At 37.0% G+C, this 13,265-nt stretch overlaps 1 protein-coding gene across 1 annotated transcript; it reads right to left on the bottom strand.

The window, feature by feature from the left end:
• Positions 1-3,281: 3,281 nt before the first annotated feature.
• PAB5 (poly(A)-binding protein 5) lies at positions 3,282-12,863 on the bottom strand. The gene is made up of 7 exons (XM_006842107.4): positions 11,781-12,863; positions 7,381-8,159; positions 6,932-7,009; positions 6,728-6,817; positions 6,085-6,405; positions 4,732-4,956; positions 3,282-3,955 (listed from the first exon to the last, which is right to left on the bottom strand). The coding sequence occupies exons 1-7, from the start codon at positions 11,992-11,994 to the stop codon at positions 3,725-3,727; spliced, it is 1,938 nt and encodes a 645-aa protein (XP_006842170.3). The 5' UTR covers positions 11,995-12,863; the 3' UTR covers positions 3,282-3,724.
• Between the last annotated feature and the right edge of the window lie 402 nt (positions 12,864-13,265).

The raw sequence follows: 13,265 nt of genomic DNA, 5'->3' as shown, positions 1-13,265 counted from the left end.
GTAGGACCTCAAAGGATAACCATTAAATTTGGCACAGATATTTAGAAGAGTCAAGTCTCACACTCATGTGATAATTTTTTTAGAGATCTGTATCAAATTTAATGGTAATTCTTTAGAGTCTTACAAACATGGATGTGGAAGGGTCTCATAAAATCATTACTCAATTAAGAGTAATCAAGTACTTAAATGGAACTTTTTCGCTCCACCTAAAAAAAATTACAATAGTTGACAGCACTACGTCATGACATCCCACTCCCACCAACATAGTCTTTTCCACATGTACTTTGATACCTACGGGAAGTTCAATGCACCTCAAAAATATCCTTAAGTTTTCCATATGATTCATCTCTATGTTACAAAATATGAAAGTACCATATTGCAAATATTGCAAACATGAGATAATTGGTCCTCTTGAAAGTTTAAACAGCAAAAGAAGCCTCGTGCCTCCACCTTCTAATGGTGATCATGGATCCCCTTGCCTAACTCCCTTTGATGCTTGGAAGAATCCCTTCTTCCATTGATCAAAATAAAAAAACAAGCACTAGAATTACCTATTTTCACATTTGCTGAAAGGCTCTAACTTTCATAATCGCCACTAATCCACTTTATTATAAGCCTTTTTCAGCTCTAATTCATATTACGCCTTACCTATTTTCACATTTTTTGGAATGAACGAACACTTGAGCAATAAGTATACTATTTCTAATCAATCTCCATTGAATAAATGTTGATTACAGCCCAAAGACAACTAAAGGGAGACCTTCTCTCAATCTTCTTGCGATAATTTTGCAAAGGTTCGTTAGTAAGCTGATGGATCTGATATCATTGAGGCATGAAATAACTGACATCTCAAAAAACACTTCCACAATTAAAATAAGCGAGTTTATAAATAGGTTATTTATCTTTTGTACATGGAGGTCACAAGGTTGTAAGAGTATCATTAAATAGACACAGAGTTCCAAAACAAATATTCCCGGATTTTGTGACTCACCCCAAACCATCCAATTTGACATCTAATTTGTGTATCTCTCTTCCACTTCACAAATGTACTAGAACTTATAACCAATCTTCACCATCCAATGTGTAGGTTGGACAATATTATCTTAAAGGAGCATTGAGCATCATGTACTCAAGTATATGGGATTATATGCTATGAGATCATTTATTATTTATTTTTTATATGGAAGAGTCACAAACTTTTTTCAGCCAAATCTAACATATTATAATGTATCACAGCTTTTGAGAAATTTTATTTCGAACTTTGTGCTCAATTAGTGACACACCACTATTGATCCGTTTTCATATCCAACGGTTGACAATAACTGTGACTTTTTTGTATCAAAAGTAAATAATCTCATCATATACCTTTCTTAAACATACCTAGTTGCTTTTGTTGGATATAATGAAAATAGGTTATCAGAACGAAACGAGGGATATGCCACACTCCTGCTTAGATGGTTTCTCTGACATAATCGGAAACAATGGCTTCAGGTTCTGTAGCACTTTCCATGTCTATTAAGGGCTATACTACTTTGGAATTCACGCTTTTCAATGACTTCGAAAACAACATTAAAATATATTTAAAAGAAAAATTTTATATATTTAAAGGAAAAGGTTTATATAAAGTTGCAATCTTAAAATGTAGAATCAAATATGCACCCTAGGAAAAAATTGTTTTAGTATTGAAAACGTTCTAATTGTTCATCTTGATATCGAGATATATGAATATAAAAAAAAAAAAAAGATTTTGAGTCTTAGAAATATTGCATCTTACAATACATTATCTAGACTGTTTATTTTCAAGACTTTCATGTGTTTACATATTTATTTGATTTTAACTATTTTTAGAGTTTTAAATTTTATAATTAGATATGAAAATAGACTTTCAAATAATCCTAAGAATTTTTTATACCAAAATTAGATATCATGGTAAAATTTGAGTGTGCACGTTAATTATATTGTTTAACCACACCCATATTTAAATAGGGAAAAGCCATAGGTTCAATGGTACAATGGAAGCCGCGATTTTTGAAACTTATCGACGAGATGGCTATCGCAGAATATCATTACATTAAATAAAAATAACCAAAATGCCCATGAAAATTTCAAAATTTTAAGATATTTTTGTTATTTTAAAATTTCTTTGATATTTTTATAAATGTGAGAGAAATATCAACTTTCTAAATTTGAGCTCATTTGATGTATAAAAAAGACAATAAAATTAAAATGCAATACGCACTCTAAAACTTAGGACTCGAGTGTGAAATAAATTTTATAAAATACGTAGGACTACAAAATAAGCCCTTTTGTAAATTTCCTTGAATACTTTTCCCCTTTGTGGAACCAGTCCCCCTCCCTCAGAGCATTCTGAGTTCGTTCGTGTATAAAGAGATGTATTTACCCAAAAAGATTAAGAGATGCAGACTGACTATGATACATGCAACAAACGGTTGGTATGAAGGAAAATATAGTAGGTTCCATGACGATTAACCTTCCAACAAATGAGAATACAATGCAGACATTGGTTGTACAGTGAGACCCACTCCCTCCATCTCCATCCGACCCATTGAAGTCATGAGATTTTGTGGACCCCATGTATCACATTATACGAGTCATTCAAACAGAACTACCTTTAGGCAACATCCCGGCTTGTTTAAAAGGGGTCCAAAGAAACAAAACCATGATTGACAATTATAGATCTAAAAACAAAAACATATAATATTTTGACAGTAGCTCTACAAAGAGATCGAGCAAAAGAAAAGACAAGAACGTCTTTGGCTAGATCCCCATGATTTTTCATGGAATATTTTATCTTCAAAATTAGTCAAGAGGATATGGGTTCTTTCCCTTTTTAAGTTGTTCTCTATATTCTTGTCTAGAAAATTCAGCATCCTAGAGAAGAAAGATGATATCAGAATGTGTGCTTGCTCCCCTTGGCAAAATCTTTCTCAAGAGGTCTTATATTTGTCTATATAGACACAACATATGATATCCCCTTCAGCTAGAATCAGACAGCCCCGAATAACATGTTATAAGATAGACTAGTTTGGGGCTTAGAAATCCACTTTTTTAAGATTCATGATTGTCAAGGTCAAAATGGTCATTTCACAAATTTTACGGCGCCAAAGGAGTACATTCGATTCACAAATTTTACGGCACCCAAGTAGTACATTCGATTCACAAATTTTATGGTGCGCCGAAATGGTATATTCTCCGGCGAAATATGGCGTGCAACATTATAATGCCACTAAATTACTTACTCATTTCAACCACAAGTAGTGTACTAAGAAAGCCAACAGCCAACAACCTCATAAAAGATTAATCCCAGATCAAAATGTATAGAGAAAAATCCCTAAATCTCTGAAAGGTCATGAATATAACACTCTATATAGAAAGCCACTAGACACCATATGCAGCCTCTCCAATGCAAGGAAAGAAACTGAAAGGTCATATGAACATATCACTCTATATAGAAAGCCACTAGACACCATATGCAGCCTCTCCAATGCAAGGAAAGAAACTGAAGGGTCAGGGGATAACAACCCCAAGATATCAATGCAATAATAACCGGTGGCCCTGATCGAAAAAATTGGACCCTCGAAAAAACACCCACACACACTTAAGGGAAAAACTGTTGAATAAAGACCCAAATATCAATACCAATGTTTTGTTTTCTTCTATTTGGTTTGGTTGTCCTTTTGAATAGGGGCAGAATCCTGACTTATCATTCATTTAGTGAGAGAGAGGCAAGCTGATCCGTGTGGTCAGAAGGAGCAGCTGCTTGTGCCATCCTGAGAACTTCCAAGGCCTCACCGACCTTTGTCTTAAGGGCATCGGGCGACTCTATGAGGTGGAGGACCTCAGTTTGGTCCATTTCAAGGAGCATTCCAGTCACTTTTCCAGCATGGTCATGCTCCATGCGATCAACAAGAGGGAAGAGCTGTTCTCCAAGCATCTGTGAAAAATGTAGCAACATGTGAAAGTTAGCTAACTAGTTCTACATGTTCTAGCTTCTAGTTTTTTTTTGTGTGTGTGTGCACGTGTGTGTGTGTGTAAGAGAGAGAGATCCATTGATAGGAGTGGAGGTCAGTTGCATATGTCTTTTGGAATTCACAATAACGAATTCAGGTATGCAGCTAACAAAATAGGTGTGCACTATTGTTTGGTAACAAGGTCTCTAGAATGATAACAAATACAAGGTCTCTAGAATGATAACAAAATTCTAACAAGATGAAATGTCTAAAACCACCAATAAAAATTGAACATACAACTTACACAATGAATAAATTATGCTCAATGTTAAATAAGAGAGATGCAGGTAATCATAGGACTAGGTGAGCCTAAAGTCAGTTGGTAAAAATTAAGTTTGCACAGATGGAGTACCGCAGAATCAGCTGCAAAGAAAAGTGCAGAATTCTTTATCATCTAGTTTAAAAAACCATTAAGATGGTATTTCTACCATTTCTCTATAAGCATTGCTTGTTTCAGAAAGCGGCACAAAAAACGAGTAAATCTGTTCTTCATCATTGCAAGGTGAAACTTGATCCCATCAAAAAATTTCAAAAACATAAAAAATACACCTTCCAAAACACTATAATTACACCATAACTAAACACCTGCCCAGATAGTTCCATAGGAGATTACGAGAGAGCATCATCGCAACTTTCAACAACATTGTTAGAGAAACAATCAACCACTTCCATGAAAAGAGAAGGTGTAGAAAGGGCATACCACTCTTTGCTGCTCTGGTGTTGCAGAGGCCAAGGCAGAGGCAAGTGTTCCAATTGGAACTGGCTGAGGCCTTGGAGCTTCCATGGGTGACATAACCATGCCAGGAACGTCAAGCGGAAGAGGCAGCATAGGACTCATCAGACCCTGAGGCACCATAGTTGGGTCCAACCCGTTTCGTGCATTATTCATGTATCTGAAGCCTTGATTCGCATTACGCTGAATCATCTGAGAATCCACAATGCAAATTCATCGATCATCAAAATTCAATGAAATCGGCATTCACACAATAACCAATGATATAGAACGTTTCTTCTATTTGGATTTCTTTGGACCAGTTCACAGTGAAAATGGCATTCGGTGATATATCACTGTAGAAGGTCTCTTCTACAGTATTAGAAAGTTTCTTCTACAGAGTAGAGGGTTTCTTTTACAGTATAAGAAGTGATATAGAGTCTCCTCTACAGTATAAGGTTGGCACCTTATACTTCTATCATATAGATCGTTCCTTCTATTTGGATTTCTTTGGACCAGTTCACAGTGAAAATGGCATTTGGTGATGTCACTGTAGAAGGTCTCCTGTACAGTATTAGAAAGTTTCTTCTACAGAGTAGAGGGTTTCTTTTACAGTATAAGAAGTGATATATAATGTCACCTCTACAGTATAAGGTTGGCACCTTATACTTCTATGATATAGAAGTCCCATCTACTTGGTTTTATGGAAATTCCCTCCCCAGCCATTTGTTAATGGATGATGTAAGGCATTAGGTATTAAAGTTACGGCTAATACCCCACCTATTGAATCCAATCCAATGGCTGGGGAGGGAACTCTCATGGAACCAAATAAAATGGGCCTCCTACTCAATCACTGCCTTCAAAATTTTCAAACCAGACTCCTCTCTAGGGGAACTCTCGAATATGGAATTCATCCTGCTTTCGTAAGCCATTTCTAGGTGTTCCACAGTTTACACCTCTCCCCATCCACTGATCTAAGTTCTCAAAAGAAATGAAAAGGAAACACATCTCTAATTACTATAAATGCTTTAAAACTTTCCATGGAATGCGAAAAAAACTACCTCTCTGAACATGGTTGCAAAAATACATCTATCAATAGAACTCTAAAAAAATGGCATGCATTGATTTGCACCCAAAAGTATACACAAATGAAGAAACAAAACATAAAGAAAACAAAGAAAGGGATAAATGAACAGATCAGAACCAGTCACCAATAGAAGGGTGTCTTTCCCATACCTTCTTTGGCCAACCTATCACTTCCTCCATTGGAGCTTCAAAAACAAAAAATGACCCAAAAAGGAGCCTAAATAAGAATAAACAGCAAAGAGCTCATTCACTTACTTGCTGCTGCTGCTGCTGTTGCTGCAACTGGTGGGGAGCTCCCCCTCTCCTCACACCCATCCTTTGTCCAGGCTGCCCTTGCCTTTGAACGGGGTAAGGAACAACAAAGTTAGGCATTTGTGCAACCCCAGGTCTCATGCCTGGCAAGAGTGGTTGCTGATATCCGTAGCCAGCAGGCTGAGGCGGCATGAGACCAGGAGCCCCTTGGCCATAAAACAACTGTTGGGGGGTAAGCCTGGGGCCCGCAGGATGAAATGGGGACATATTAGCAGGCATCGCAGGTGGTACTCCCACTGCAGCTCTCATTTGAGCAAATTGTGCCTAATAAAAGCACAACCAAGATTTTCTAATTAGGAAAGTGACAAATAAATAAAGAGCACCTATGACCGCCCAACATTTTCATGGTAGGCCAGTGCCATCAAATATAAAAAGAATATTAGAAAATATATCAAACTTAAATTCATGTTGAGCACATAATATAAAAAGAATAATTCAAGAGTTTTACCTTTCCAATCCTAATAGCTAGTTTTACTTACAATATGCACATGAATCATTTTCATCAGGCAACCAATCTCAGATGTATAAAAGGTGTATCCTGGTTATTTCCAAACGAAAAAGTAAAATTTTCTCGAACTGCAGATACCTGCAATCTTGCCTTCCTCTCTTCCCTGCGCTGCGCGAGAGCGACATAGAGAGGCTTCCTTCCTATCATCTTTCCATTCATTTCCGCAACCTAACCATATTCACAAATGGGAGAATTTATCAACACACAGAACTTCAATTATGTTCCAGCAACTTTAAAGATAAACAGAGAAACTTGAATATGCAAATGGAGAAATGATCTTACTGCACGTGCAGCTTCATCAGGCGAAGAAAATGCAACAAAACCAGAACCCCTACTCTGTCCTTGTGAGTCTCTCATGATCTGTGAAAGGAAAAACACAAGGTACAATAACATATCACCCTTAGCTGAGAGGTGAAAGCAACAGTGATAGTTCAAACTTAGGCTTGTCTAGTTAAAATGTAACAGGAAAGGATGCTATAAGGGTACTATAATCCATTGATTGTTGTAACCATAGTCTATTGACCATAGTCTATTGGGGTCTCATCGCCATCCAATGAAATGATTGACGGTGAAGAGAAAGTCGGACACACCATTGGGGTAACATCCTGATCTGGTGTATCCCAATCTCCATCATCAACTATCATTTTATTGGACGTAATAGCCCCAAGAAGCAACATTTTCCTTTTAAAAAATCTACTATTATAGCATGTTTTCTAAAATAAGCTGCTTACTTTGCATGAAGTTATTACGCCAAATTCAGAAAAGAGCTCTTTGAGCTTTTCATCATCAAGTGAATCATCAAGGTTTTTCAGATATAGGTTAGCTGCTTGTAACTTCTCAAGTCTCCCATTTCTCTCTTGTTCGAATTTTGCCTTCAATTCTGCCTCCCTTTCAGATTTCTTTTGAGCCCTTCCAACGTACCATACTTTATCATCATTGTTGGTGGTTCCATTCAGTTTCTCAACTGCTGTAGCAGCATCATTGGGATTCTGGAAATTGATGAAACCAAAACCTTTGGAATTTCCACTTGCATCTCGCATAACAACAGCACTAGTGATGGGACCATAAGTACCAAAAACACTCTTAAGGTCCTCATCAGTGGTAGTCTCTGACAAATTCTTCACATATACATTAGTAAACTTTGGTGACCCAGTTGCTCGATCTCTTTCTTGGCGACGAACAAAGAGGCCAACATACACTTTCTTATCATTTACCAGCATTCCATTAAGTCTTTGAATGGCATTTTGCGCTGCTTCTTCCTGTTCGAACTGTACAAAACCATAACCTTTTGACTGACCAATATTGTCAGTGGCCACCTTGCAAGTAAGGACCTTTCCAAAGGAGGCAAAAATATCATACAATCCTTTGTTGTCAATTGATACATCCAAGTTTTTAATGAATACATTGGCAAATCCGCTTTTTCGGATACTGGGATCTCGATGAGAAAACATGATCCTTATTGGCTTTCCATTTATTTGGGTGAAGTTTAACATGTCAATGGCACGCTGAGCTGGAAAAATAGAGAGCAGAGGAAATATATTAATGCATTGACTGAAGCCAAGATTTAGACATTAAACCACGATATCTCATTTTGTATAGCCCAAAAGGAAATGTTCACAAAAGTATCAATTGCAAATGATCCAATGCAGTAATTTCTTTTCATGAAAAAAAAAATGTATGATCCAATGCACCAATACCTTGTGCCACTATAGAAAATAAAAAAGTATATTATGCCCTCTACGTAACCACAACTAAAACATTAAGGAACATGAAATCAATGCTCTGAATCCAAAATATAGCAACCACTGCATTCATACAATGGTTTAAATAAAATTCAAATTCAGTGGTTTTATAGTTGAGTGCAGTGAACTCACATGTTCATAAGAGAAATCAGTGTCATCTGGTTTAGTCATGAGAGAAGAAGATAATCATACGAGTCATGAAACAGATGAATGAATCCCACTGAGAGAAAGGAGTAATCGATCATAAATGTATGGGTCTTGTTTTGCATTGTCACCAAACAAGAGGGCACATTCATGACATGCTATATTCAGTATTCAATATCACTTAATTAGGAGGAGAGATTCCTCAAGATGAAGTAGATTTTCCTCCTGAATCCTTTCACACAATTCACTAGTCTAATACGTTAGACCTGGAGCTCAGAGTGAGGCCCTTCCAAATCAAAATGAGCCCCGCATGTGCACTGAGGAGATTGGGTTTCTAAGCTAACTAGAAATATACAGACCTGGATGGGAAATTATAAGCTCGATTATTTGTTCATTCTCTCTCTCTCTCTCTCTCTCTCTCTCTGTTTTTTAATCTCTCCTTTTATAACAATGTATAGGGTGTGCATGGAAGTTGTATTCAATAACGCAGGTTCTGGAGAGATAAAGTTCCAGCTCTTGATGTGCTGTTTCTGGAGTTTCAGAATTTAATAGAAACAGATGAGTGTTCAAGGATTTCACCATTGGAACTCCTTTGATGTTGAATGCTGATGGAAGTGAATTCTACTTCTTTTTTGCCGATTCCAAAACATAAAAAAAACCTAAGGTTAGAATGACTAAAGCCCTCTTAGTTTTTGAAAATATTTTAAACCGACAATGTAGAAGTATCAGCCAAATGGAATGAACAGGGGGATTCCGGACTTTATCCCTCCAGTGAAAATTAAAAAAGTCCACAGGTTGCCCACAAACTTTTGGACTCCAAAGCTCATAATAATGAACCACAAATAAAAATCATGATGATTGAGGTACTTACAATCTTAGTTTACTTGGTATGACACAATTCTTCTCTAGACCACATAAAAAGTTTGAAAAGCTTGCACTAGAGGAACCTACATCCCATTCTTTTTATTCTTGTGATAAAACCATTAAGTAGGTACAAAGCTGTAACAATTCATAAAAATTTATGCCCATGTGTCCCCCCGGATGGCATGTCTCCAATATCCCAATGACACTCTTATTTTGTCAATGCTCCTGTTTCTCAAGCTTTTTAGCTTTCGACTATCTTTCCAGTCCAGATGCTTCACAATTGTATAGGGCAGAAAGTAAATCTCAGCAAAAAAATAAATTACTGAGCATTTTGTGAAGAAAATCAAATAGATGAAGAGTTTAATGAAGTTGATATTTCCCTCAAAAGTCCTACATATCAAATAACTAAATGTCATTGGGAAAGGCCAGATTCGAAGATGGTAAAAATAGATAACTAAATGTACAGGCCATGCCCTTTGTGGTAGCAACTAGAATAAATCCAAGTTGGAAAATCTGCCACTTCTCACTATTATCTCTTACAAATCAGTCTCTCGTATAATGTCTCCACAATGTCAGCAATCCTTCATTGGTAGGGAGCTTCCTCATGGAACCATCTCATAATGTTCAGGGAGTTGTCCATCAACAATGGGGACTCTAAGAACTTAATGGTTACTGAAATGACAAATCAAGGTAAGCCCTAAAAATATACATCACAGAGCTACAAAAACATTGCCAATGGACTCCAAAAAGAGAGCAACAAGAACTAGCCTTTACTAAAAAACCTAGGACATGAATTTGGCAAAAGATGGTACTAAGAAAACCAAGCCTAAAACTGACCATGCACTCAAAGAAAGATCTAATCAGCAACTAATATCAACATACAAAGATTGAAAATGAAAAGTGACCATATATCCTGAAAAGGTTGTACCGATTGCTATGTAAATGGATAAACCCTAAATTTGCAAATGCTAGACAGGAAGGCCTGAAAAGTTTCATAAGGGGCATGGCTGGATATTAAATGTTCAACATGAAGCTAACTCACAATAATTCTAAATGAGTAAAAATAAAAAAAGGTCCTAAAATCTCATACAAAGGCAACATAAAATTGCAGCAAGATATTATGTATCTCAAGAAAATCCAAAACAGAAAACCTATATATTCATCCAAGAAATAATTAATAGACACTACAAGAAGCTAGACCAACACAAACCTTATTAAAATAACTCTCAGAAATAATAACCACAAAACCAGAATATGTTGAATAAGTTTCCAGGTATAAAATCAACACAAAGCCATGGTAAAAGATCAAAGGAAGCCTTCTCCCTAAAAATTCCTATAAGAATAACTAAAACCATTCACAAAATAAAACTTTAAAAAAAAAAAACAGAAACATAAACGCAAAGATCACATTCTCAAAGTAGAGAAACCAGAATATGTTGATTAACACAAAGCCATGGTAAAAGATCAAAGGAAGCCCTCTCTCTAAAAATTCCTATGAGAACAACTAAAAACCATTCACAGAATAATACTTAAAAAAAAACCGATAAAAAATAAACACAAACATTACACTCTCAAACTAGAGAAACTCCTAAGAATTTTTCACCACAAAATGGAATGGCCAAAAACTTGACCGGAAGTTGATCTCTCTCTAAACCCTAGAATTTGAGGATGCCATCATGACTCTAAAAACCATAGAAACTCATAAAACAAAATGAAATCATGTCTCTACAAAACCTTAAAGAACTCAAGCTTCATGAAAGACATTACAACAAATCCTCAAGTAGAAAACCTAGAGAATCTTGAAATAGGTCACTAATGAAGCAACATAAATTTTAACCAAAGATGCACCAAATAAAAAGACACATATATTCATCAAATATACCACTAAATATATATCGAGATTGCTTAATACAATGAAAGAAAACCATAGCAAGTCCCTGATCCAAAAAAAAAAAAAACGAAGCTATAACAAGTTGTGATAAAAAACCCAAGCCTCATTCTTATAAAAACACTATACAGAAAGCTATGATATATGATGCAAGGAAAGCAATAAGCAGTAGTGAACAAAACCCCTAGTTTCATGTAACAGGCAATAAACAGAACAGCAAAAATCATCTCTTATATCTACAACTTCATGTAATACAAAGAAAATAAAGCAATCTCTCTGTGTCCCTGTAGTAACTTAAAGCATACAAAACATTGATAAAGAAACATCTCTCTCTCCCAACAAAAAAACGTAAAGACAGTTGATAAAGAAACATCATACTCTCTCTAAAAAGCTACCTACTTCTCTCCAAGAGAAACCCCGAAGAAAAGAACACCTGATAATGATCATGATCCATTAAAGAAACAAACCAGAAAAAAAAGAAGAAGGGCCATACCTTCTTGCAGGCTTCCATAGTTTACATAGCCATAGCCAAGAGAGAAGCGCCTAACTATGTCCCTACAAACCCTAACAGAGACCACAGGAGCGATGCTGTTGAAGAGATCAAAGATCTGAGTCTCTGTAACAGAGGGATCGAGATCCCCAACATAGAGTGATGCGTTCGGGAACACAAGCACCTGTGGCTGCGGCGCTTGGGCCGCAGTCGCCATTATAGAAGAAGAGAGAGAACTTAGAGTTAGAGAGAAAATGTTAGAGAGAGAAAGAGCTCTAGAAAGAGAAGCGAGTTTTGGAGAAGTAGGTAAGATATGCGCAAACGGGAGCGGATTTATAGGAGATGATAACGGACGTGATCGCTGCGATTTTAGGATAGAGGTTTTCGGAGAGAGAGAGAGAGGAGAGAGATGGATTCAGACGGTGTCCATTATAGAGAGAGAGAGAGTAAACAAGGGGGAGGTTTTTAACTTGTAAGGAAAGGGAGGGGACTGACACGAAGGCCCGGGTGTTTCCCGTAATAAGAGGAGAGTAGAGAGAGGAGTTTTTAGAGAGAGAAAGGATGAGAGAGATTGTGGGGTAGAGAGAAAAGAGACACCGTTCTGTGACAGATCAAAGAGAGAAGAATGGCCCCCGGGGCAGAGAGAGAGAGAGAGAGAGATCGTCGTTGGGGTTTTAGAGAGAGGGGTCGGTTTTAGAGAGAGAGTGGGTGGAGAATACTAGAAATTGGGAAGGCGTTGTCTGGGCTTAGAGAGAGAAGTGGCGTGGTGGGGCAGGGGGACTAGAGATTTTAGAGAGAGAAAGAGAAGGGTTTCTGTAGAGAGAGAAAGAGAAAAAGGGTTTCTGTAGAGAGAGATGTTAGACCTAGAGAGAGAAAGGTGGCGTGGGAAGAGACAAGCCAAAAAGAGTGGCTTTCCACTTTGAGGTGGTTTACCACTCTCTCTCTACATCCGGTTTTGTAGGTCAGAAAGTGTGATTCCACTTTCTCTCTCTACAGCCGGTTCCTACGCGGGTGTTTGAGTTGCTCTAGAGAGAGAAAGTGGGGTTCGATGGAGGAGGGAAGAGTGGTTCCACTTTCTCGCTCTACCGCCCGGTCCCCGCGCGGGTGGTCAATTGAATAAAGGTTGCGAGCCAAAAAAAAAATCGAAAGGTATAATACTCCCGCGGGAGTAATACTTTCCATCTACTCTCTCTTGGCAGAATTTGTACTAGGAAATATTTTTTGAATATGGTTTGCATTAGGTTGCATGTACTCTTGAGAGTAATATGTAATTCTTTTATGGGTGGGGTCTAGACTCTAAACCATCAAACTAAAGCCTATCTTAAAATAGTGTCGACAAATGTGCTTTCAATATTATAAATATTTTTGATAGCTTAAGAATATATTTTTATCTTTATTTATAAAGTTTAAAACTTCAAAAATAGTGTAGATCGCAATTCTATGAAAATCTTAAAAATTGATGGTCCAAAAATATATTAAAAAATAAAT

This window comes from Amborella trichopoda, chromosome 5 (genome assembly GCF_054954075.1).
Source record: "Amborella trichopoda isolate Santa Cruz 75 chromosome 5, AtrichopodaSantaCruz75HAP2 v2.0, whole genome shotgun sequence".
NCBI lineage: Eukaryota > Viridiplantae > Streptophyta > Magnoliopsida > Amborellales > Amborellaceae > Amborella > Amborella trichopoda.
Note: the sequence above shows the minus strand (reverse complement) of the source record. Positions and strands in the feature narration are given on the sequence as shown.